At 38.3% G+C, this 26,903-nt stretch overlaps 1 protein-coding gene across 4 annotated transcripts in view; it reads left to right on the top strand.

The window, feature by feature from the left end:
* The first annotated feature begins 5,652 nt into the window (after positions 1 to 5,652).
* KCNJ3 (potassium inwardly rectifying channel subfamily J member 3) overlaps positions 5,653 to 26,903 on the top strand; it is a 183,995-nt gene continuing 162,744 nt past the window's right edge. For 2 of the 4 annotated variants that reach the window (XM_004004689.6, XM_042243848.2), the window contains exons 1-2: positions 5,653 to 6,834; positions 16,778 to 16,994. In XM_004004689.6, coding sequence (XP_004004738.2) covers positions 6,133 to 6,834; positions 16,778 to 16,994 — 919 coding nt within the window. In that variant the 5' untranslated portion in view covers positions 5,653 to 6,132. The remainder of the gene's footprint in view (positions 6,835 to 16,777; positions 16,995 to 26,903) is intronic. The other 2 variants (XM_060411148.1, XM_027964942.3) reach the window with 2 other exon arrangements.

Raw genomic sequence — 26,903 nt, 5'->3', positions numbered from 1 at the left:
CTAAGCAGCATTTTTGTACATATTTTGATATCTGGGACTTTATCAGTGTTCTCAGGGGAGAAATTCTCAGACATATAACTTCAACTGACATAATTCCAATAGGAAATTATTTTTTCTTTCATATCCTTAGCAAACCCTTGAGTCTGATAATTATTTCTTTTCTAATAAACATTAGTTTTGAAAGACTTTTTAAAAGTCTTTATTCTTTCATAAACCAGAGTATTACCACGTACAGGACTGGAGTAAAGAGCAGGTTTATGTCAGGAAAATTCGCACTAAATAAACGGTCTTCAAGTGACAATGGCATCTTGCCTTTCTCTGAATCCTCTGGCAGAGGCCAGGATTTGGAGCCAAGATGAAGGACTGGGTGAGTCATCTGCTATGGTATGGCAGTGCCTCTGTTCTCAAGTCTGTGCAATCAGATCTCAAACTGATTTCTCCCTTTCATTTTTTTTTCCTTCTTTTTTTGGCAAGAGAGAAAATAACTTCAGTATTTCTTTTTTTAGGAGGATTGAAAAAAAAAAAAAAAACCCACCATTCTATTGCCCAAAATTGCATACAGAATTTCAAAGAGTGACCTCTTCCCAAATATAGCAGAGCTTATGGTGGTAATGGGATGTGTTACCTTTTGAAGCATAGGAGCTTCAGATCCCAAGCCTGCCCATCCCTTCACCAGACTCTGGAGAATGGTAGGATTAGGAGTAAAGGAGTATTAAATATAATACCATTTTCACCCGGGAGTAATTAATATTTCTGGCCGTGCAGACTGTCCCATGGTGGGAGTCACAGTAACAATAAGTGAATGACGAGGAGATGAACCCCAGGTATGCTGAAATGTTCAAAGCCTTGCTTTTTTCACAGTTGACAGACTAAGTCATTTTTAGAATTTGGACTTCTCGGGGGCAGAGGGTTTTTTCTTTTACATTAAATATACTCTTTTCTCTACACTGTTCTGTTATATAATAGGGTGAATGCAAGTGCAAAGTCATGCTTTTTCAGTATTAAAACACAGAATCATATCCTTCATTTTTAAAGTTACAGTTATTCGTGTTATTACTAATTTTGGACACAGCAAATAAGACATTGCCAGAATCACTTTCTGGGAAGAATAAATGTGTAGCTTGTTTAGAACTGAGTTGGTTGTTAAATATAGCTTTGATTCCTTCCCCTCCTCCAGCCAAGAACCGCATGGTAGTTTTGTTGATAACCTACCACCCTGTCTTTAAATGGTAGCTTGTGTATTCTCCAGTTCTATTTTCCACATTGCTCTGGCTTTGTGGCCTTGGCTGAAACTGTGTGCCTCTCCTGTCTTTGACCCATTCTGTCCATGGTGTTTCACTTCAGTGCATCAGACAGCACCTGATTAGGTGGCCTTCTGTCTTCCATTCCCTACACGTCTTGCCTGACCTCAGCACCGTGGGGCTGGCTGCTCTCCAGAACCTCATCATGGAAGCAGCCGCCCTGACAGGGGAAGATGTGCTTGGTTCATCTTTAAACATTTTCAAGGAGTGGGACTGGATGTCACAAACAGGTCAAAGGCTCAGTCACATGTAAAGTGTGACAATGATGGCATCCTGAAAAATCTTTAACTTATCAGGCAGCACTGTTTCTCTCCAAGAGAGACCTTGAAAACAGGGAGACATGCTTTGGGATCTCATCTATACCATCTTGCTAGCTCTGAAATAGGAATACAAACTATAAAGTTTCAAGCAAGTTTTCTGGCACAGTACAGTAGGCTCAGTAGTTTATGTTCTTTCTAAAAATGTATTAAATATTTACCTTTGGAAGGCAGGGTTGGGTAGCTGGAGTGCTAGATAGTATCTAAATATCAAGAGGAGGATGTTCAGGGTGTTTACCATTTTACAAGGGAAATCTTGGTAAATTCTGAACTCAGGCACAGACCAGAAAGTAAAAACCATATTGCAAATCTAGGGGAATTAGAATTCAGAGAAGGGATGATTGTGGCTAGTGGGAGCATAAGGTAAAGGTGGGGGAGATGGCACTTGAAATAAAAACTAAAGAAATTTCCCCCTTCGCTTATGTATACTCTAGAGATGGTGATTTGGACTTTTCAGGGATAGAAAAAGAAAACTTAAAGTGACAGGACAGACGTTGAGCAAATGCAGTTAATGTTTGGGAAACTGCAGAACCAAAGTTGTCTGAATCAGAGACCACATTAAAGGGAATGGAGGAGATAATTTTGGAAAGATAGGTTAGGCTATATTCTGGTGGACCTTAGATCTCAACCTGTATGAGCAGTGTGGTGGAGTGGAAGGAGTCCCTGGCTATGGAGCAGGAATCCCAGATTCCTTTCTATGCACCTGGGAAAAGACGGCAGAGCAACCAGGTTCTAAAGATTCATTGCTTTGGGTTCAAATCTCAAAGTTTCTACGTATTGTCTGTGACATTGACCCAAGTGATTTCCCCCTTCTAGCCTCTAGACTGGACTATGCTTCTTAACATATAAACTTGTTTATAAATTTGATTGTTGGTTAGGGATTTTGGGAAGGTCATGTATACACTGCTATATTAAAAATGGATAACCAACAAGAACCTATTGTATAGCACATGGAGCTCTGATCAATGTTATATGCCAGCCTGGATGAGAGAGGTGTTTTGGGGGGGATAGATATATGTATATGTATGGTTGAGTACCTTGGTTGTTCACTTGAAACTATCACAACATTGTTAATTGGCTATACCTCAATACAAAACAAAAGTTTAAAGTTTGGGGAAAAAGATTGGTTGTTGGAAAATGGCAAAGGTTTTTCATAGAAAAACTTTTTTTTTTTAAGTGCGAATGTTTAAATGCTTGGAAATGACACAATTAAATGAAATAATCAAATAACTCTTTGGTTTCCATGCCACTGATAAATGGATTCTAAGGAGACAGACCTAGTAATATTACCTAGGACAGCCTGAAGGAGTAAAAGGCTAAAGGTAAGAACATCGTTTGACTTTGGGTCTAAAACGAAATGACAATTTGAAGAGAGTAGCATTTTAAAAAGAGAGATCAGAGGGACAATCAAAGGATTTGGCAACTGACTGAATATCAGTTCGAAAACTAACAAGCACAGGAAAGATTGCTTTAATTTACATGCTCTTTTATATTAAATTATTTAAGTGACCTGATTTAGTGATAACTTTTAACTTTGCATTACTCAGTGCATGTGGAGTTTCTAGTGATATATGTATATTGGTATATGCTATTGATCGAATAAATATTTATTATGGACCTAGTATATGACAGATAGTGTTCGAGGTGTTAGGGACAAGATCTGTGCTTTTCCATTCCAGGACTCTGACAGAATGAGGGAGAAACAGGAAACAAATGAAGAAAATAGTAGCTGGAAAAAGACGTATCGTGAAGATGAACTAAGTTGATGTGATAGGGGGTAGCTGAGAGGCTAGTGAAAGAGCTCCTTAAGGAGGACACATTCAAGCTGAGGTGAATGATTGAAGAAATCAGCAACATGGAGTGCCATGGCAAGAACATTTCAGAAAGAGAACACAGATAAACGAAAGTCCAAGGATGGCTCAGTGGGTTTCAGGATTTGAAAGAAGCCAGCCTGGCAAGGGCATCATGACTTAGGAGGAGAGCAGTCAGAGATGAGAGGAGAATATGTGCTAGTTCACAGCTTGAGACCAACTCCAAACACTCATTCCTCATCTCTTGGCCTCATTGCAACTTTACAGCCCAGTCTATGACATCCTTTGCAGCTATAAGTGTTAATGAAACCACATTCATTCTCCTTTTCAGGTATCAACTTTGGGAAAATGTTCAAACTCCCAATTTTCCAGAATAGAAAGCTGAGGGTCAAAGATGTCTTGTGCAACTTGTTCAGGGTCACACAGTTTGTAAACAGCAGGGCCAAAACTCAAATCAGGTCTATGATCCAGGCCCAGAGAAGTTTCCACTTCCCACAGGGTCACTTTCCCTTCTTATGTAATCCTAAAGAATCAGTCACTGACCTCTTATCAGAGAGCCTGCAGAAGTCTGTAACCTGGGGTAGGGATTTTAACCAAACCACAGGGCAAGAGTCCTCTACTTATGGCTGACCTGCACTAAGGTTGAGAGAGAATTAGAAGAGAGCACCTATTGGAGGAGAATTAGTAGAAAGATTCATTTTCCTTTGCCTGGGAGTCTTACAGCAGTCCCTTGTATTTCATGATTTGATGATTTTCCAACAATTCAATTTTATGGATCTGGACTGAATGGAATATGCCATGAGACCATGGCATCTTAGAACAAACATGAAATGTGGTAAACAAACTGATGTTTCCACATGGGCACTATATTAGCTATTTCTGCACTTTGCCCTTCCATCAAGTTACCTGCCAGGCCTTCATCCAGCCTTCATCCGTCAATTACAGCCACACATTAACTCCGGACATTGTAAGCCTTTCTAGTAGAGCCATTCTCAGGCAGGACTGTGAGCTCTCCCAGGAGTGTCTCCCGTCTCTTCTGTTCCCATCTTGAGCCTCCTCTGCTACTTGGAGCTCTGAGTTCTGAACAGGCTTATCACGAAGCCAGTTGCGGTCTCTCTTTATGGTGCATCCTTAAACCCAGGCATCCGTGTAAAGGAGAGCCCTAGTTATACAGACACATTATACTTCTCCCGTTTCAAAGAGAAGCCTTTCCTGCTTGTTGGGGGGTTTCTGCCTGATGCAGAGGGGCGAGGAAGAAGAGTTGGCTGGCTTTGGGGAGCAGATTTAGAGTCGCATCTCATTGGAGGGGCTAGCTTTTTCCTGAGCTGCCAGACACTGCAGGCTCAACTGAGGCGCGGAGGTGCAATTCAGGCTGGTGAAACAGCGGGGGAAGCAGGACAGGCGGGGCTAGCGCGGCTCTGCAGCGGATCACAAGCACCCGCACACACACCACTCTCCCGCCGCCCCCGGCTCGCGCCTCGCTCCTTCCCACCCGGGCCGCAGAGACGCGGACCAGGAGTGGGGGGCCAGGGAGGGAAGAGGAAAAAGGCAGGCGCCGTGAAGCCGAGGAAAAGCTGGAGCGGCGCTGATATTTCACCTGAGAGTCTGACCCGAATCCCGAAGCTCAGACCCCCTTCAGCAGCACCTTTGTCGCCAGCCAGGAGAGCGCGGCGGTGCCTAGGAACCCTCGAGTCCCTCTCCCAAGTCTTCCCGTGACCGGTGCACCAGGATCCTCCCTGTGGGGGCCGCGCGGTGCCCCCAGGAAGGCGCGGAGCTTGGGGGACCGGCGTTGGCGCCCATCGTGGTGCGCGGGGAAAAGTGGAGGCGAGAAGAGCCCTGAGGGCAGAGTGCGAGGCCCTGCGGCCGCTGCTGCCCGCGGTGCCGCCTCCTGCCCTCTCCCTTCGGGTGAGTGCCGGGCGGTAGCGCACAGCCACGTCTCTGCCGGGCGCGGGGGCGGCGGGGGGGCCCTGGTGGCGCCCGCGGAAACTCCGCGGCCCGCGGACGGCAGGCGGACGCGTCTCTAGAGTCCGGAGAGGGGACTCTGAGCCGGGAGGACGTGGGTAGGGACTGCTGCACCCGTGCCCGGGCAGAGATGCCTTTAGGCGGGATTTGGGCCAAAAGATAGGAGGCGGGAGTGCCGGAGGGAGCCGGCAGCCGTCCCGGGGGGTGGGGGGGTGGCGGGCAAGCTGGGAGCGGCGGGGTGGGGGGGGAGGGTCTGGTCGGAGCAGGTAGTGCTGCTTGGGCAACCCGGCGAGTTGGCCGGTGGGGAGGAACACGCTGGTCAACTCGTTAATTTTAAAGCAGTCAGTTTGGGAGTGCGGCAGGATAGTCAGGGGGGCTGTGAGAAAGCGAGAGGTGGCCCTGGGATGCCGGTGGTGGGGGCAGAGAGGAGAAGCCTGGAAAAGCTTGGAGGCGAATTCGCGCTTGGGTTCGTGGTCCTCGCAGCCCTCCTGCCTTGAGTGTGGGAGAACACTTTTTTCGGTTTTAAGACTCAGCGTGGAGAGAAAGCCTCCGTCCCAGGGGAGGAGAGACGTCTGCGGGGGGCAGAGACCGCAGCTACCGCCGGGTGCGCCCCCCACCCCAGGCGCGCCGGCTTTGGTCCCCCCTTTCTCTCCCGCCCCCACCTCCTTATTGGTGCTGGTTTGCAGCGCTCGGCTCCTGCGCCTTCGCTTCGCGTTTGAATCTGGCTCGCCCCTCCGTATTATGTCTGCACTCCGAAGGAAATTTGGGGACGATTACCAGGTAGTGACCACCTCGTCCAGCGGCTCGGGCTTGCAGCCCCAGGGGCCGGGCCAGGGCCCGCAGCAGCAGCTTGTGCCCAAGAAGAAGCGACAGCGGTTCGTGGACAAGAACGGCCGGTGCAATGTCCAACACGGCAACCTGGGCAGTGAGACGAGCCGCTACCTCTCGGACCTTTTCACCACCCTGGTGGACCTCAAGTGGCGCTGGAACCTCTTCATCTTCATCCTCACCTATACAGTGGCCTGGCTCTTCATGGCGTCCATGTGGTGGGTGATCGCCTACACTCGGGGCGACCTGAACAAAGCCCACGTCGGCAACTACACGCCCTGCGTGGCCAATGTCTATAACTTCCCTTCGGCCTTCCTCTTCTTCATCGAGACCGAGGCCACCATCGGCTATGGCTACCGCTACATCACCGACAAGTGCCCCGAGGGCATCATCCTCTTCCTATTCCAGTCCATTCTCGGCTCCATCGTGGACGCCTTCCTCATCGGCTGCATGTTCATCAAGATGTCCCAGCCCAAGAAGCGCGCGGAGACCCTGATGTTTAGCGAGCACGCGGTGATCTCTATGAGGGACGGGAAACTCACGCTCATGTTCCGAGTGGGCAACCTGCGCAACAGCCACATGGTCTCCGCGCAGATCCGCTGTAAGCTGCTCAAAGTAAGTGCTATCCGCCCCCTCCCCACCTGGCGGCCGCCATTCCTCACGCTCGGGGGAATTAACCCACGTGAGAGCTATCCTCAGGCTCCTAGTCTGTCTTACGCTACAGGCAAACTTGTTTCTTCGGGGTGGAGGATGGGGCAAACAGAGTACAGTCGACAGTTCTGTTCTTTTCCCACCCATTCTCTTGCAGTTGTTTGTTTTATTCTTATTTATATTCATCGGACGTACTTGTATCGCTTTCTGGACACTTACGGAGTGGTGTTGGCTCCTGGACCTCTGAGGTAGAGGAAGGCCCTGTTGTCCTTCCTACCCTGGCTCTTTTCCTCTTTAGAGAGATTTGAATTTGTTGTCAATACACCACTTCAGTAAACTTCAAGTAGTAAAACTGAACAGGCTTTTAGTCTGAAGACAAAAGGTGCTGAACTTGCCTCAATTTTCACCTAAGACTTTATTTATTTATTTGTAGTTATCTCTCTCCCTTCATCCCCTCCCTAATAATATCAGCAAGTGGATTATTGCTTCAGACCCAATAACTCTGTGGTTATCTTTTTAACAAGTACACAGATGGGAGAAGCAGTTTATAAAGTGGAAAAAATAACACCTGGTTGTTATCAATTTTTATTTTTACTAAGTATTATCCTAGAGAAGTATTCTGTGAAAGCGGAGTGCCTTTCCATGCAGTTAAATTAATTTTATTCTTAATTGCTTGTTTCTATGAAGCCTTTGTCAATTACAAATTTCACCTGAAACTTCCTAGTATCTATTAAAGAAGATTGCTTCCTACCAACAGCCCTATAAATGCTAAAAGAAATCGCTTCTGGAGTGATTTTTAAAGCAAGGTCCATCTAGTCGTTAGAGGGCACCACTACAAACAAGGAGAGAAGCCCACTCTGCTCACTAACCCAATTAGAGTGAGGGATACAAGCCCAGTTCTCTCTGTGTTATTTAGAGTTCATCTTTTTGAGGGATTCTCCTTAGTTTTCAGGTGTTCATAAACCAAGAAAGATGACCCCGATACAATCTCAACAATTTCTCTGAGATTGCATAGAAAGCTATTGCCCCATTCACAATTTAGCACTAATAAAATGAAAATCTAAAGTATTTAGGTTGACATTTTACCTTTGAGATCTCAATTCTACTTCCCAGGTCTATATGGTTTTATACAGCTTCAGTTTACATGGCAGTTAAAGTAGTAAAAAAGTGCTTTTAAAAAGTTTGGCTCTTGTGTCTTTTTTATTATTCATTTATAAGGTCTTGCCCTAATTAGTTTTGACTATCTTGCTCAGTATGGTGTTAGAATTAAAGTAGCTCAGTTGTCCTGTCACTTCACATCATATGCATATTTCCTATGCTACAGACACTAAATACACAAATTGTGTGTAGCTTTCTGGAAACTTTTTAACCTAGTTCCAATGTATATGTTAATTAAGATAATTGTAAATAAGTAATTTGAGTAGATCATATTCTTTATAAAACTCCAATGAGCTGCATGTAATTTTAAAAACATTTTAACTTAGTGTATCCTGCTATGGACCACTGTTTTAACTGAGTTATTTGGATCAGGCTAAACATGCTGTAGACATGTTTGTTGTATGTGCCTGTTTCTATGTATAGAACGAGATACATAACCTCTTTTAGGTTAGGTGTACTGAGAACATTTTGTAAATATATTGCAAAAGTCTCTATCGTGGAAACCATGTTTGTGTGTCACTTTGAGATTCTTACTGAAGAATAGTTTACCATATTGATTGCTCTACTAGAAATTAAAAATTAGACCTTAAAGATCAGTTATTACTATTCTCTAGTTTTTCAAACACATAAATACATTTATTAAAACAAATATCTTTCTAAGGAAGCATATTTAGATGTTTTTAGATTGATCAGAAGTCAAATAAATATAATTAATATACATAGCATGTTTTGGTTATTGTTTTTGCTTTTTACAAAGTTATAGTGAATCAGAAGCCCCCAGTCTCTAGTGGTTCAGGATGCTGATAGTGATTTTTCTGCATGAGACCATGTAGCGCACGTACTGTAAGAAGTGTCTTTATTAAAAAAAATAGATTTCTAGTGTTGGCAGATTTGGAGCAAGGTGCTATATTAACACAAGGTGATTAAAAACATCTAATTAAAACAATATATATACTATTAAAATTCTTTACTTTTGATATGTTGGGAAGATGTCAGGGTTAAAAGTAAAATTGATTGGCATGTTGCGTCAGTTTATCTCTAAACAAAATTATGATGAAATTCTGTCCTGATTTTTTTGTGAAGGGAGAGCGTTGATGAGTGGCAACTCTTCATCCAGTCACTTACTGTAGTTTGCCTGAATTTGATTTGTCCAGTAGCCATGGTGACTAAAATGAATTCTCAGAATTCTTGTCATTTCCTTAGACTTCATTAAAAAGAAGCCATGTTTTATTGGGAAAATGATAACATTCAGCGAAATTAGAGGGAAGATTTGCCTTTAGTAAATGACTCTTATTTTCTCTTAGGGACTGAGATGAAGTGACCCAAAGCAGCCAAATATATTTTTAAAGTGAAGCTATATCAAAAGCTTAAAGCAATAATATTTTGATGTTAGTCTTATGCATTCTTATTAAATATTATATACATTTCAGTTTCTTCTCTTAACCCATGTTTGACATTTTAAATGTAAAATTTATATATCTTTAATACAAAGAAATACATAGATTTTTAAGGCAACAAAAGCTTAATATTTAACAATAGTTATTATAGTCTGTATGAGTTCTTCCTATTACCTAATTTAATTTCATTTTTATTTTTTTCTATTGCTGTTTTCTTGTTCGCTGAATAAAGCCTATTGTAAATATTAATGTAAGAATTCTATTTGATGATTGTAAAGCGCTTTCTATTCTTGCAAAGACAGTAAGAACATTCACGTGGCTTTCTAGTCCTCGCCACTATGAGGTTTTTCATGCACTTTTGGGGGTTCTCTTTCTTGATGGAAGTTTTTTATAGTTTTTCTGCTTAATTATTAACTGTTGTTAACTTACATGAAAGCAAATTTTATTTCAACTCTATCTGTATTTTCTGAGCTTGCAAATCCTGAAATTTATTTTGATATTTAAATATAGATCTTCCAACTTTATGCTTGGAGTGATCAGTCCTTTTCTACTTAGGAAAAAATGAAAGTAGATTAAATAAAAATTTTAGAATATAATTGGAAATTATTCTTTAAAATTTATAATATTATTATAAATACAGCTATAGGAAGCTCTTTTAAGATGAGTGGTCTTTCTCTTTTCCTCTTTTCATCCCCATAGTGATGTTTTGTTTGAATTTTCAGTTTATTTTAGCTGTCTTTGTACAAAAATCTAAAATATGGGAACTAATGAATGGCACAGTTGTGTTAAGTTAACATAACATCCACTTTAAAATTTTAATAAAAATGCCTGAGTTAGGGAGTTGAGACTAATGGTTGATACATTGGACCTTGTAATTTAGTGTTGGATTAAAAGGATTTGGAAATCTCACTCCTTCCCGCAAATCTAATACTAAAGGTTGACTGCCCCCGACGTCCATCTTAATAGGGAAAGATTTAAACTTTTTGATGCCTCATGTAAGAGCTTGCACACTTACTGTGCAGAAGCCGTTATACTTACATGTATACATGTGTATATGTGTGTGTATGTATATAGATACTCAGTCAAACCTTGTTTACATAAAGTAAACATAAAATCAACTATTGTTAGATACATAATTTAAAATCAAGTGGTAAGGATATTTTTTTCTCATGGAAATATAATTTTATTTTTTCATATTTTTATTCATGGAAAATAGTCATCTTCTTTCTTTCCTAGGATGTCAGCTATGTAACCCTTAAACTCTCACTTAGTGAAAAGTAACGGCTCCCAATTATCTTTTAATATATCACTTACATTATTTTTATAGTCATGTTTTCTGTTCTCCATTTATATGGATACTCAAAATTGGATGTTATCTGGTTTCCTCATATGATTGTGATCCAGTGCAGATGCTATAAAAAACAAAATTGAATCTGCAAAACTAATAAGCTCTTCATTCTCTTCATATGTCTTAATCTTTTAACCACAGTGATTCCTGGACCATATAATTCGTGATTTTTTTCATATATTTATTAGTTTGTCTTCATTCTATACCTTGCACTTAAATGTAATTATGATTTTTGACTCTATATGACCCTATTTTATATGACTGACTCTTTTCCCCAGTTGATCTTGGCCAGGTTGCACTTTAGTTTTAATCTTGAGATTATTAGTCATCTCTTTTAAATAAAATAATTCACAAATGAATACCTATTAAAAAATACTCTTCTCCTGAACATTATACATGTGGCTAGTAAAAAGATTCAAGAAGTCTAAGACTGAGTACCCCAGAACTCTTGGGCTAGATCTTAATGTCAGTGAGTTTTTTTAGGTGGGTTTATTATATCTTACTAAAAAAGTAAAGTTCTTATTTAGCCTAGCTTTGCTTTCTCTGACACAAGTACAATAATTCTGTAATAGGTATAGAATTTGGGTTCCTTTTAAAGACTATAATTATTCTTCTTCTTTTAAATAGTAGTAATATGTTGTTTTGTTTGTTTTTTATTTTTGATATGGTTCCTGTAAAGTACAGGGTGGCTTGTGCTTAGGGGAATACAGCATGAACAAAAATAAGGACATAGAGACCCACAAATACACAGCAGTAGGTAAGAACAAATGAAGTGAAGCAGGGAAAAACACTTGATAGATTTGAGGGTGTTTGGTGAGTAGGAGGACAATGTGCAAGTAGGGTTACAAATCTCATCTACAGTTATTATTATGAATTTCATAAAAAGTCCCCAAAGAATTATAAAGCTGTTCTTTCATTTGAATGGAATAAAAGCCTCACAAAAATTTATTATAAGATAAATTACATTCCATTCTATAAGTTACTTTCTTTAAAAAAAAAATGAACGTATTTTTATGGGATAATTGGCTTAGCATTAAAAAAATCTTGGTTTTAGGTTTGATGTTGGTCATATTTTTTCCACCTGAGTATTGATGGGATTTCAAACTTAAGGAGTAAAAAATGTACAATTGTAGTTTATCCAGATGAAATTCTAGGTCCATACTTTCCTCTGCCTGACTCTAATTTTGGTTTGATCCCAAAAGCATTGCCAGAACAGCTTTGAGTCACAAGACATTGTTGTTCTTTATCTTTGTACCTGCTTTTGGCTCATTTCCTAATTTTAGATTCCACATGGTACCCTGACGTCATTGCGTATAATTTTCTAACTTCAGCATATATTCAACATATACATAGACACACACATATTCCATTTAAAGAGAAGTGAAATTTCAGATAGAATAGTGGAGAGATGGTAGGCAAGAAGAGCCACCCTCTCCATCTTCACCTACTTTGTTCTCTTTTCCTTTCTGAACCACTGGCCCTCATTGCCTTTTCCAGTGGAGACATGTGAAAGGTGGTAGAGGGTAGAACAAGTCTTAGAATATGATAAAGGTGCATCTCACATGTCAGATGTTAGTGATTAAATGTTTTCTTTCTTTTTTCCCCAGATTCCCCTTGGCTCGCCTCTGAGCTAGGAAAGGGCACAATAGTTATAATTACAACACAGTTATGGGTTAGAGAGATGGGAGAAAGAGCAAAGAGATTGATTGTGTTGGTAAAGTTTGTCCATGTTGAATGAATGTTGGCAACTGACCACAAATTTCCCAGAAGGAGAATGAATAAATGTGGATCTGGGTATGCCAGGGTCAGTTGTAACTGTATCCCAGAGCAGTGTGTGTGTGTATGTATGTGTGTGTGTGTCTTTGGATATGTACTCAGCAAGTCTTTCACTATAATAAGAAAGGTATTTGTCTGTAAAGTACATGACCATGATAATCCCTTCCAAGCATCTGTGATTTTTGATTCTTTTTTCACCTATAGTCAGAATTTGTAATTGATTATCTTGCAGCCCTTTTTGGACTCTAAGGGAGTTCAAAGTCATTTGACATTAGCTGCTTCTTTGAAATGAGTACTTGTGACTATAAAATGAGTCACAAACCTTAAGTTCTAGACAGATCCATGTGACTTCTGACTGAAGTATATATAACAGAAATTATATATTTCAGTAATAATATTTTATTACAAAGAATAACTTTATTGCCAAAATCTAAACTGTATAAAATAATTTCAAATATCTATGATATTCTACTTATAATGTATTTGAAAAAAACACTTAAACAAACTTTATGCCTTAGATTTCCTTGATTTTTCTCTTAATTCCCAGAATTTTCGATATGCAACCAACCAGAAAAGCTTTAAAATTTCAAAGAGATCTTTATTTCCTTTTGAAAAGTTAGTCTATACAAATGAAAATAAAAGTTATATGGAAGTCATTCTGAAGTCCTAGTGTTTTCAAATTATGTTCTAAATTTTAAAGAATTAACTAATTTTCCATGAGCTGTTTTTCATTCTACCTTTCCCCCACTTATTGATCCAGTAGTTTCAAGACTCTAAGTGATTATTTCATCAAGTAAAGTCAACCTCAGAAATTTTAATAATTTACCACATTAATCTTAACCCTTAGCAGGTGTTTTGAATTAATTCTTTGATTTTGACTGTATCTGTTTACATATTTTTATACAAAAATGATCATGACTCTGTGTTCTCCTTGGAATTAGGAGGTTTATAGAGCTAAAAGACCATGTAGACTAGGTACAAACTGCTCTACTAATGAAAGATTCTTCTTTTATCATAATTCTTAAGATAACATAATAAATTAGGGTTAAATAGGTTTTTCTCTAAATTTTTTCTGCCTATTATCATTTCTGAGTGAAATACAGTAATTGTTATATAAATAAGATTATTAGAAATAGATGAAATATTATTGCTACTAACTTATCACATACTCAAGGTACAGATCATAGTTTAACTTTATAAAGGCACCTACCTAACCTCTTTTTTCTTTGTATTTCTCATGTATGTATTACAATCCCTTGAGGAAAAATTCTCAAACTCCAGTTATACAAGCTGTATCATAGGCTTCCCCCCCTCCCCCGCCTTGCTCCAGAAAATCTCTAGAATTGCACCAGAATTAGAAAATCCTAGATTAGAATTCCTTGTAAGCCTAGAATAGAATGTGCCTGCTTCTAAAGAGATATTTGGTAGGCATATATCAGTTTCTGGAATATTGTATTTGGCTGAGCATTGATAAGATAACCTTGCTCTTGCCAGGAGCTCTGACTTCAAACAATTCCTGTTCTACAAGCACCTGCCAATCCCATCCCAACCTTTAAATAGAACAGCTTTCCTTTTAATTCACAGTGATTAATAGGCTTCCCCCAGTCTACTACAAAGTCAGAGAAGCAAACAGAAATTAGTGAGGTAAGCATATTGATAGCTAAAATATCTCTTAACCAAACAAAATGGAAGAAGACTTGAAAGATAAAATTGTGGATATATGTAGTACCTCAGAGTCATTTAAAAAAAGGTTTAGGTTTACCCACTGGGAAATAATTTTCAATGAATGTGCAGAGAATTTCACTTATCTAAGAAAGATGTAATTGTGAAAAACTTTATTCAGTGAAATGAAGTATTACTTTCCCTATAGTATCACAAAATGAATGCAGTTAACTTCGTTTAGGCCAAGACTTAGGATATAAAGCATTTGGAGGAGGATATAGGCATAATTTTGAGTACATGGAACACATTTTTAAAATCAGAAGATAACGTGGAGTCTGAATGGAATAGATTCATGCATATTTAAGTGTAAATTACCTCCATATGAATTAACTGCTTTGCTAAAAATAAGATATTTCTTGTTCTAGGTTGGCGTTTTCCTGATAGCCAGTCTGTTTCTAGGCCACTTCTTTTCATGGGTTGTAGAATGAGCAGAGAATACGAAGCTAATAGCTTACTCTGAGAATGAGGCACATGTGTAAATAACAGATATATGAGTGAGGGAGATGAATTTCAGTCTTGGTGTATTATATAAAAGTAAGAAAAATATATGTTCTTTAGGGGAAATTATTTTAAAATGAATGGGAAAGTGAGCTTAAAATTATATTTGTGAATATTTTTATTTCATGCAGAAAAAGCAGAGCTTAGAATAGTTGGTAAAATGACCCAAATTCTGATATTAACTATAAATGTCAGAATACCACCTTGTGTTTATATAGCACCTGTTTCTTAGTAGGTGGGAGAACAATGACCCAGGATTTTTGCTTTTATTTTTGCTTTGTATTTAGCTTTTGCTGCATAATCAATATAACTATACAACTGTATACTTGGAAAGATACTGGTCTCATCTGTATTTTACCAATTTGAGAATATATACTGAAAGATAAGTGAGTTCTGTTGGCTTAGAAATGATTAGTTTTCTCCAACATTGGTTGTTAGAGCTGCTGTTTTTATTTTTGCACCATCAGGTTTTGCTGTGTGTGTGTGTGTGTGTTGTTTTTTTTTTTCCCTTGTCAGTAATCATTTTCTTCTTCTTTTTAAAAATTTAATCAACTACTCCTAGGGCAGAGAAGAAAAATAGTATCCGTCTTTTCATTGGATGTTTTTCCTACTCAAAACTCCTGAGTATCACTAATTACAAAGTAGCTTCATTAACTGACTAGCTTTGTTTTTAAGAATCTGCAATTTCTGCTATAACAGTTTGTCACCAACTTTAAAGTCTTGGTTCTATTTTGCTATGGAGGGCAGCTTACTATATACCATAGTTCTTAGTGTTTTCAGGCTCATTTACAAAACCTTTGTCTTTTCTGGAACTCTAAGAGGAAAGACTCTGTCTTCAATATACTGATTCATTGGACAGACCAGTGTTATGGAGTCTGTTTTGTTTAATAAATTAGCTTTGCAAAGAGTCTCTTAAAATATATTGGATTCTTCGAAACCCCATTTGACCAGCAGCAAGCTTCCCTCCACCCTGATTTTTCTGTATGCAGCTGCTTAACCCAGCTTTTAATTTATCAGCATCAGCATATAAACCTAAATATTTGCCTTTTGTGGTCCTTGTAAGTTAGATAGGGAATACGAATATGGAAAGACCAGATATGGAAAATGAATAGAAAAGGGAAATAAGTTTATTTTCGTGGTTTGCTAATTGTTTATAATCCTGTGTTTAGTTTTTTTTCACATGTAAGCAGTTTGTTGAATTAACCTTTTCAGTGATTTTATTGAATGCCACTGTCTTATAAAAATTTTAGTAAGCTACAGGTTTGTCTAATACAGATATTTTAAACTACATTTTGACTTAAATTCATTTGAGCATAAATTTTCACTATTTTTATAATTCATTAAATAGGTAGAGAAATGAACAACTTTAATGCAGCTATTTAGTAGTAGTTCGAAAACCACTAGTTAACAGCATCTGCCTTTCTTTTTATTATGTGAGCTGTTGTGTACATAACATTATTTAATATGATAACATCTTCACTATCCTATTCTAGTTTATATCTATTTATTACTTTTCAAAGGTCCTGGAAAAATAAATTATTATACTTGCTTTGTAATAATGCAGTAAATCTGTTTTTAAATTATGATCAACCTTTTATCTTTAACTAACTCCGTAAGAATTGCCTACTTATATGCTTTGAGAGGAAGAAACATCTGGCATGCAGTGTGTTATCATTTAGTGATTTATGTCAAGCCATAGCACATGTACAGTTAGTTCCACAGTTTGTGCTAACAGCCATTGTTGGACCAGGCGTTTCTCCAAAGCTCATGAGTTAGGGAGTGGTAATTATAGTAAGTCGTATATTATAAATAATGCATGTATGTTCCACATGAGTTATGTGGGATTTCGGCCCATTTGCTAGAACATAGCTGCATAATGATTTGTTTGGATTTTGTTGCAGATGATTGATAGTGCAGAATGTTGGCAATAATGTAAATTACTGTTGGGCTTCCTTGCAAATTTCAGTACAAGTGGTGATTTCTTCTCTTTTTCTGTGTGCTTGTCTAGTCTCGGCAGACACCTGAGGGTGAGTTCCTTCCCCTTGATCAACTTGAACTGGATGTAGGTTTTAGTACAGGGGCAGATCAACTTTTTCTTGTTTCCCCCCTCACGATTTGCCACGTGATCGATGCCAAAAGCCCCTTTTATGACCTATCTCAGCGAAGCATGCAAAGTGAACAGTTCGAGATTGTCGTCATCCTAGAAGGCATTGTGGAAACAACTGGTGAGTAAAAACATAGCTATGCCATCAAATTTCTTTATTCCATAATAACTTTATATTACATGCATAATACCTCTCATAGATTGGGCTAAATGTCTCAGCTCGCAAATGAAAGTAATGATTTGTCTGTTATTTCTTTGTAACATTCAGTTGATACTGCTTTGAAAATGAAGATTTATTGTTGTGATGATTGCATGTGTAATGTTAACTCAGAAGTACTTACTGCAAGACAAAAAAGGGAACTGAGATGACTCCTAGAAATGGTTATGATGTTCTAGTTTAATTGTGGAGTTGGATTTCCTATAATCATATTTTTTAAAAGGTTTAAGGTTAAAATAAATTCAGGGCAATTAGTGAGCAGCCTGAACTCAGCAGGCATATTCTTGCCTTAGGGATGGTGATTCGGGTGTCACTGATAGAGCTTTGATATGCTACTAAGTGCAACCTCAGTGGAAAATTCCCTGTGTGTACATGTGTGTGTGTGTGTGTGTGTGTGTGTGTGTGTGTGTGTGTGTGTGCTAAAGCAGCATTTTAATTTCAAAGTAGGTCAGTAGATTTCCCCAGCTGAACCTTGACCAAAAATTTTTAAAGAAGATAATTTCTTCCTTTTCTGCTTTGCTATAGCTAGCTGTGTGCTGTATGTTTTTCTTTAAGATGCAATGTTGGTAATGCTGCGAATACTCACAATTTGCTACTCTCTGAGGAGAACAAGGTTGGCAAAAGAAAAATAACAGTAAATCAGAGTATATTATTTGGGACCTAAGCGTTGCCGGTTGGTTCACAATCTGCTGGATGCTTGAGACTAACAATGGAATATCTACATAGTTAAATCTGTCTGTCTGTCTCTCTTGAATTTTATCCTTGCTACAAATAGTGAGAAAGCAGAAATATTTTCACTTTCCATTTTTTTTCTGCCAATATCTTTCTAGTCATCTTAAAGTGCTAGTTATTATGTATAAACTATAGCGCTGAAAGTTTTAATAACACCGGCAATAACATAGATGCATTCAAGCCTTATGTCAAGGTAGACGTTACATAAGGAAAGAATCTCCCACCTTGACATAAAGCTTTGTCCAAGGAGCAGGGTGAGGTAAGCCATTGTAATATTATAGATCTGCTACATAATACATATTTGAAATGTGGGCAAGAGACTTAATCTCTAGAAACTTCTTTCTCTTCTCTCTAAAAGGAGAAAGATATAATAATCACCTTGAAGCTACTTGTTGTATTACTATTATTTTGTTAACATTAGTGCTTCACTTTAAAATTTAAGGTTTGGCGGACAATGAGTAAAGACTTAATTCATCAATCTTTATCTGGAATTTGATTTCTGTGGACAATTTTATGGTTTAAATTCTCTAGATTTTTAACTTACAATTGAAATCATGTAATAGTATATTTAAAAATATATATTGATACATGATTAAACCAATCTGTAAAAGCTTCTAGTTCAAGAAATCTTTAAATTTCAGTTTTATTCGCCTCATTTATTGAAGTAATAATATATTGTTAGCGCTTAAACAGCAGATGGTTTTTATTGATTTGTTTTTATAGCATATGGTTCTACTTTTGACACAGCTGGTTATTGTTTATTAATTGATTATTATTCTAATTACTGCCACAGTGAAATTTCTGTTTCACTAGACAGTCTCAGAAACATTTCACTAGTTCTTTCTGCCCTATCTGTCCATTCATCCATTTTCCCCTACTTATCTCTAGTTAGTGTGTACCTCTTAAGAATGAGAAAATTCTTTTACAAAATCACAATGTAATTAAGAAGAAAAACCAGAAATTAGACAATGATAGAGTACTATTACTTAGCTCATAGGCTACCTTCAGTTGCTTTGCTATCAGTGGTTTAGTAATTTCCATCCTGGCTATTTTTTCCTGGTTCAACATCAGTTTAAGGATTATGCCCGTATTTGTTTACTTGTCTTCTCAGTCTCAAGATGGAATAGTTCCTCAACCTTACTCTGTGTTCTTGACCTTGATGTACTTGAAGTATAAAGGCCAGGTATTTAGTAGGAAGTCTCTCAACTTGGATTTGTCTGAGCCTTTCTTATTCATTAGTTCTTTCAAATTTTGACTTCTACATGGGCATCTTAAGGGAATACTAAAGCAGACTGTTTTTTAAAATACTCATATGTGTTCTTGACTGAACTGATGTGTCTCCATCAGATTTCAGAGGATCATGGTTAGTAAATGATATTCTACATAAAGTAATTTGGAGTTTTGTAACATTAAATTATTCATTAGGACTGTAGATTTCATTTTAACAATTTCTCCCTTCTCCTTTTTGAAAAATAATGAACTGGCAGAGAGTACTTTCCACAGAAAATGTGAAAACTTGACTAGAAACTGAATTTATTTAGAGATTGCCTTTCATGGAGAAAAGAATAAAGTCTACCTCATCTTAACCTCTTAACTAAGCCTGTTTTCTAGATCCAGTATAGCAAGAAAAATAGCAAAACATTACTCATAATTTATACATGTTATTTCATGGAAAATTTATCTGACATTTTGTTTGTATATATGCCCTAACTAATTAAATCATGTACTGTTCAAACTCTGTAAAATCTGTCTATATTCTCAGACCTTCCTGAGTCTGGTAAAAATATCATAAACATTCTTATGTCCATATGATCATTTAAAATTATACTGAGATTTATTTAGATTCATTTTTCAGGATGTTTCCTCCTTTATCCTTTCATTCATAATACTTTCTCATAATAGTTATTTGCTTAGAATAAGGCAAATATGATCTTTGGGGATGTTTTGAACATCAGTAATACCATTTTTTAAATATTATGACCCTGCTTATATGCATCCTGCTTATATGCACAGTGTTCTTTGGAAGGACTGATGCTAAAGCTGAAACTCCAATACCTTGGCCACCTCATGCAAAGAGTTGACTCGTTGGAAAAGACTCTGATGCTGGGAGGGATTGGGGGCAGGAGGAGAAGGGGACGACAGAGGATGAGATGGCTGGATGGCATCATCGACTCGATGGACATGAGTTTGAGTGAACTCCGGGAGATGGTGATAGACAGGGAGGCCTGGTGTGCTGCAGTTCATGGGGGTCACAAAGAGTCTGACACAGCTGAGTGACTGAACTGAACTGAATACCATTTTAGCTCCAATGTTTTTGTTTTTGTTTTACAGGCTTGTGACTAACTGTTTACCCAGTGTAACTTTTCATCAACTTAACATTAAACCACTAAGATTTTTTAAAATCACTCATTCATTCACTGGATAAATATATGAATACATGCTCTGTACTTGGAAAATATTTGAAATTCTGGCAATATAAAACTTGCTTCCCAGTCTTAGGTTGACAGTCAGGAAAGGTCTCTCTGAGAAGGTGATAACAAAGTGGAGACTTGCCTGTCAAGAAGGACCTTCTGGGCCTGTCTGGAGGAGAGTACAGCAGAGGTTGAGAAGCAACTGGTGCAAGGATCCTGAGTCAGGAACCAACCTGACTAATTCCAGGAACTAAAAGAAGGAGGTGGTGGTTAGGATAGAGTGAGCAATGTGGAGTGTGGAGTGAGAAGTCAGAGAGGTGAGGGACACCTCTACATGACAGACGATTTTATTGCATTGCTACAGCAAGTGCTGGGATTTGATTCAAAAGCAAAGCCTGCATTGAAATGCTAAGAGTAGTAAATTAGTAATCTCAAACTCTATATAACTAACAAAAAGCTTTTTTTCATATAAACTGGATTGCATGCAGTTTACTTAAAAACAAGTGACCCCAGTGCCTAGGGAATGTATTAAACTTTCGACAGTTTTTGTATTAATAGTACTAAACTTACAGCCTTTACCCCCCCAACACAAGCACACCAATGCTCACTTGGCTACAGTCCTCTGATGAGAATCTTCTGATGTCATTTGGTTTTTGCCTCTTTTCTGTAGTCACAGTGGGAATGGTGGTGGTGATGGGAGGGGGAAAGGGTGGAAAATTAGAAGCTTTCTCATTTCCTTGAGAGTCTCAGCTTCCAGCTCAAGACTCACAAATAATTACTTTCCCCACCTCCTTGGAAATACTCCTCAGTGATCAGGTTCAGGGATACTGCCTTGCTTGCTTCTAATGAGCTGGTCTTTTACTTCCATCAAGGAACAGAACATCCACCTCTTCATGAATAACCTCTGCTTCTTGGCTCACATAGCAAATTTCTAAACATAGGTTACCTCCAACTCTTGCTCTCTTTGCTGCTTCTCCCAGGAGGGAGAGCACTGCTAGCGGCAAACAGCATTGCAGATTTGGCTCATTAGAACCCGATGCTTTCAAACTTCAATCTGCTCTCCACTGCTATTTGGCAGTCTTCTTAATTGTCTTTTCTGCACTCCCAGGCTCTGTCCCCATGGGATCTATTTTAGCCCTTTTCTCTCTTTCCATGCCCCCAGTCCCAGCTGTCCTATGCCTTAGCACACCGTATTTCTGTTTAGTCTATCAAAAAGAATGTGACGCTTCAATTTTGATACATTTTTTTTGCCCTCTTTGTCTATTTCTCATGACTATCTTCTCTTTTTCTTTGCTGGTGTCTATGGGTAAAATGTCTTTATTCTTCTTCAAAACCATCTCCTTTATTATTATATTTATTACCTGTGACTCAAGTGCCAATACTTATCATACCTAATACTTGAAATAACTGACTCTTATTTCTCTCAAATGTGTTCCAATGTTTTCTTGATAAAAAATATAATCCAATTATTTATTCCTTTATACTCGAGGTTCTTTCTGCAATTCAGAGACATCACATTCTCTCTCTCCTTCTTTTTTGTTTCTTCTAATTGTTATTTTCCAGTTGTTCGTTATAACCTGTATGACTGCCTCTCCCTGTATTTTTTCCTGGATCGCTGCCCTTCCCTTCTTTCCTTTTGAATCAAACTACTTGATTTTTTTGAATGAATCCACAAAGTACTTTCAAGTCCGTTATTTCTCTTATCTCCAGCTATGAGAAGGAAATGGCGACCCACTCCAGTATTCTTGCCTGGAGAATCCCATGGACAGAGGAGCCTGGGAAGCTACAGTTCATAGGGTCACAAGAGTTGGACACGACTTAGCAACTAAACTGCTTTATGAAGTCTCTCACCAGCCTTACACATGCCATCAATTTCCAGGACATTCTACTCAGATGTCACTTTTTTGATTCAGAGTCAACTTGTCTAAATACAAAGTAATCATCTTATCCTCAAATTACATCCTCATCTGGAAAGTTTCTCCCTTTTAATCATGGCTGTTTTATCCAAGATCTCTTCCCTTTTCTTCTGTTTTAAAAATTATCCAATTAAATCATTTCACAAATATCTATTGAGTACCTGTTTCAGGCTAAACGGTATTCTAGACTCTGGGGACATGTTAACAAAACACAATTCCTGTTATAATCACATGTGGAAATCAGACAATAAAATGAAGAAGTGCCTCGTTGAGAATGTTAGAAAATAAATGCTATGGAAAAAAATAAGAAAACAAGGCAAGAGGGATTAGAGTTGTAGGGAAGTCAGGGTAGGCTGCAATGAGAAGATGACGTTTAAGTCCAAACACAGTACCTTGAGTAAAGCAAATCCCTTTTCTTTGAAAGGGATTCTGGATAGAGCTTCAGCAATTGTAAATGCTCCAAGAGAGCTGGTAACTGGCTTCTGCTCTCTCTTAGTGATGTTTCTTAATTCAACTCTTCCTCTTTAAGTTCACTTCTAAATCACAGTAGTTGTCTCAGGAATGGATTTAGTATTTGCTTACATGGAGACTATACATTGAATGGTTGCTTGGTGAATTTGCTTCAACACTACTATCATAATAAACCTGGGCTCAAAAAGCCCTAATGCATGTGTTCCTTCCTAAGAAAATTAGGCTGCTCTGCTTCCTGTAATGTCCATACACTGATGCTCCCTTTTGCTCCTATATCTGCGATAATACCATTTTCAGAGAGCATTTCTGTCTTTTCCTACATGGTATGAGAACTGCCATATTTATTTAGTTATCCCTGGACTCTGTAGTCCATGTGCTTTCCTTTAATAACTCATCTAACATGCTGTTTTACTTTCTTATTATGAAAGGGCTATTATATGCATTTTCATTATAGAAAAAAATTAAAAATGCATATATGCAAAATAAAGACTTTACTCTTATTTTCAGCTACTGTACAGTTAATGTATAGATCATTAACCTTTTGAGTGTGTGTATTCAGGTATATTGTTATTAAACATATGCTGTTTTATAACCTTCTTTATTGTATAATATGTGTTTAACATCTCTCATGTCAAATTACGGAGAAGGCAATGGCAACCCACTCCAGTACTCTTGCCTGGAAAATCTCATGGACTGAGGAGACTGGTAGGCTGCAGTCCATGGGGTCGCGAAAAGTCATACACGGCTGAGCAACTTCACTTTCACTTTTCACTTTCATGCACTGGAGAAGGAAATGGCAGCCCACTTCAGTGTTCTTACTTGGAGAATCCCAGGGACGGCGGGGCCTGGTGGGCTGCTGTCTCTGGGGTCGCATAGAGTCAGACAGCAGCAGCAGCAGCAGCAGCAGCAGCAGCAGCAACGTGTCAAATACTCTTCATTTTAATGACTTTATTGTATGCCAGTTGTATGTATTTGAATTTTTATTACCTATCTCCTAGTCTGGAATCTTTAGCCATTTCCTTTTTACTGAGATAAATACCCTTATAGGCCATAGCTTTAATTTACTACTAACTTTACTATTTTATATTAATTCTTAGAGATGTAATTCCTGGGTGAAGGAACATATATATTTATTTGTTTTTAACATCTATTTCAGGGTTGCTATATAGAAAGTTGATACCAGTTTACATCTGGGTATGAAGGTGCCCATTTCTTCATACCCTTGCCAATAATGAATATTTTAATCAGTTTTATTTTTGCCAATTTGACATCATTTTATTCTAATTGATTACTAGCAAGGTTGAAATTATGGTATTTATTGACTATGAATTTTATCCCATGAAGTCTCAGACACTGTTGCTCATTTTGCTTGCAATTTATTGTATACATAAATTGCTTATATAATTAGAACATTATTTTGAAAAACTATCCCTAGTAGTCTGTACAGTATTATCAAAGTAATTTCTGTATTATATATACATGTATATATTTTTCACATTCATCTCCCGTGTGCTTTATTAATATCTCAAGATAAACTATAAACTGCCAAGATTGATTAAGGACTTTGCTTTGAGGCTATATTTTTTATATCACGTATTGTGTATCATAGATTGATAGTAGTAGATATCAGTAAGCACTTCTAATGTGTTTATTGTTATTTTTAACTGATTTTAATAGAGTTGTTCTCTGTTTATAAGCTAGCTTTCTGAGTCACACATTATTTTCTTATAGGAAATTAATAAACAAATCCTTGTTGATGATTCATGTTATGGTAGGTGTACGTTCGTGCCTGCTCTTTGTGACCCCATGGACTGTAGTCCACCAGGCTCCTCTGTCCTTGGAGTTTTCCAGGCAAGAATACTGGAGCGGGTTGCCATTTCCTCCCCCAGGGGATTTTCCTGACCCCGAGATCGAACCTGCGTCTCCTGTACCTCCTGCATTGGCAGGCAGATTCTTTACCACTGAGACACCTGGGGATCCCCTATGGTAGTTGTAAGATATTACAAAGGTGATAAAGGAGGAAGCCTCCAGTCCAAAGGGAGAAAGAAGTTGAATGAAATTGACTGTTAGCAATATGTGCTCAAACAGATGTATGTCATGCTATAGTATAGGCCAAGAGTAGTGGTTCCTGATGGATTCATTCTTAAGCAGTCTGAGAAAGACCCCTAGAGGACACAGCATGGGTTGAGACAGGAAGGTGAAGCAGAAGGTCGTCAGGAGGGTTAGGAGCTGGACATTCCAGCCCAAGGAACAGCAAATAATTCATTTTGTTAGAATCAAATTGTTTTATGTGGTCCAGATACAGGACAGGTGGAGGGGGAGTGCCTGGAGATGAGCCTATCCCTGAGGCATGATTTGAACCTAATTCTACGAGCAGTAAAGCCCTCCAAGGATTTGAAGCAGGAGAATGCCACAATCCTATTTGCAGGAACGAAAGATCGCTCTGGCTGCAGATGGAGGATGGATTGAGTGGGGCTGAGACTGGAGGCAGACCAATCATTAGCTGTTACAATAGGCCAGACCAGAGATAATTGGTTCCTGCGTGAAATTGTCTGACTCAGACAACTATATAACTGTTGAAAGTAATGAGAAAGGCCTCTGGTTCCAAAGTTGTTACTTATGATTAAACAGGAATGGGAAAAATCAGCTCCAGGATCTTTCCCACTGAAGTCCCTCTGGCTATTTAGAAGAAGCTGAGACAGAGAAACAATAAGATAAATTGAGAAAAAAAAAAAATCAAACAGCATGAACAAGCCACTGACTTCTTCTTACTAGTGAAAAACAGTTGGAAATTTTCTAATGAAAAAAATCACAGAGCAGAAGCTCAACTTGTGAATAATTGAGATGTGCCTACAATTTTCCTATGTGAATGAGTCTACAATATTTAGCTTTATTGGTGGTAATTAATAGTTTCACTTTAATGATCCTTCCAAAGATAGTGTTCAGCAAACCCCTAGTTGTTACTGCAAATGATGTAGCTCCCTCTTGACTATTGGAAATTTTATTCATCTTCCTCATTGAAAGTACTGAATTATTAGCCTATGAGCTCCTTGTCGCTTTTGTAGTCAGGACCTAAATCAGGGATGTCTTGTTTATTTGCTGGTTTCCCTATTCCTGCCCAGGTTGCAGTTGCCTTTTAAGGTAAGTGGTGTTTCAGAAGACTTAGCTTGCCACATAAGACCCATGGATGTGTGTATTTTGGAAATCTCAAAGTACCCTCCTCCAAGTAACTTATATGGTTATATATTTGTTTGACATTTATTGCTTCTTAATTGTGATTTTTTTTTCTCTTTTAGAGATAGCTTTTGAATAATTGTTGAGTTGAAATAGAACTCAGGTTTTTGAGAACCATGAATTCTTTTTAAAATAAAAGGGAAATTTATGAATAATTTCTAAACAAAATCTTGGTTTATTGTTTTCTTTTGATAGGCTATTATAGACATTTTCCCAGGGACTTAAAAAAATTAATGCCTAAACAGTGAGGCATGAAGTAGGATAACTATCTCCACTAATTTGAAACTGAAAGGTTTTCTGAGGCATGTAGCTTTCAGTGCTACAGGAGCTCTGAGCAAACTGGAAAGGTTCGTCACCCAAATTCGCAGTCAGGAATGTTAATTAAGCCCTCCTAGAGGCCTGCTTCAATATAATGAGGAAGTTTGCTTCATTGGTAGTGGAATAGGTCTTCTCAAACTCGTTATTGGAGTTACTCCACTGTTTTCCATATTCTGCCTTTGTCAACACTGAATCCTCAAAAATACATAAAAAGAATATTTTCATATGTTACTTTTTCTATTATTTTCCTATCTTGTATAGATATTTAATTAATGCAATCCTCAGTGTTTTAGATTGAAGTTTATCATTTGTTGTGCAGGACGGTGGTATGGGCAAGTTACTGAGGCTTAAGTGAATTGGGGAGGGTTGACACTATATTTGTCACAATTTGCCTGTGGGGGATATGATAAAGTAGTAGTAGTAATGTGTGCATGCTCAGTTGTGTCTGACTCTTAGTGACCCCATGGACTGTAGCCCATCAGGCTCCTCTGTCCACGAGACTTTTCCAGGCAAGAATACCAGAGTGGGTTGCCACTTCCTACTCCAGGGGATCTTCTGGACCCAGAGATCAAACCCGCATCTCTTGCATCTGCTGCCTTGGCAGGCAGATTCTTTACTTCTGTGCTCCCTGGGAAGCCAGCACAATAAAAGAAGTCAGCAAACCTTATAGATAATGTAGCTAATTTTTAAAATGTAAGCATGAGGGATTGTAATTGGGGAAAACAGTTTTG

This window comes from Ovis aries, chromosome 2 (assembly GCF_016772045.2).
Source record: "Ovis aries strain OAR_USU_Benz2616 breed Rambouillet chromosome 2, ARS-UI_Ramb_v3.0, whole genome shotgun sequence".
NCBI classification, from domain to species: Eukaryota; Metazoa; Chordata; class Mammalia; order Artiodactyla; family Bovidae; genus Ovis; species Ovis aries.
This window is presented reverse-complemented; position numbering and strand designations above follow the sequence as displayed.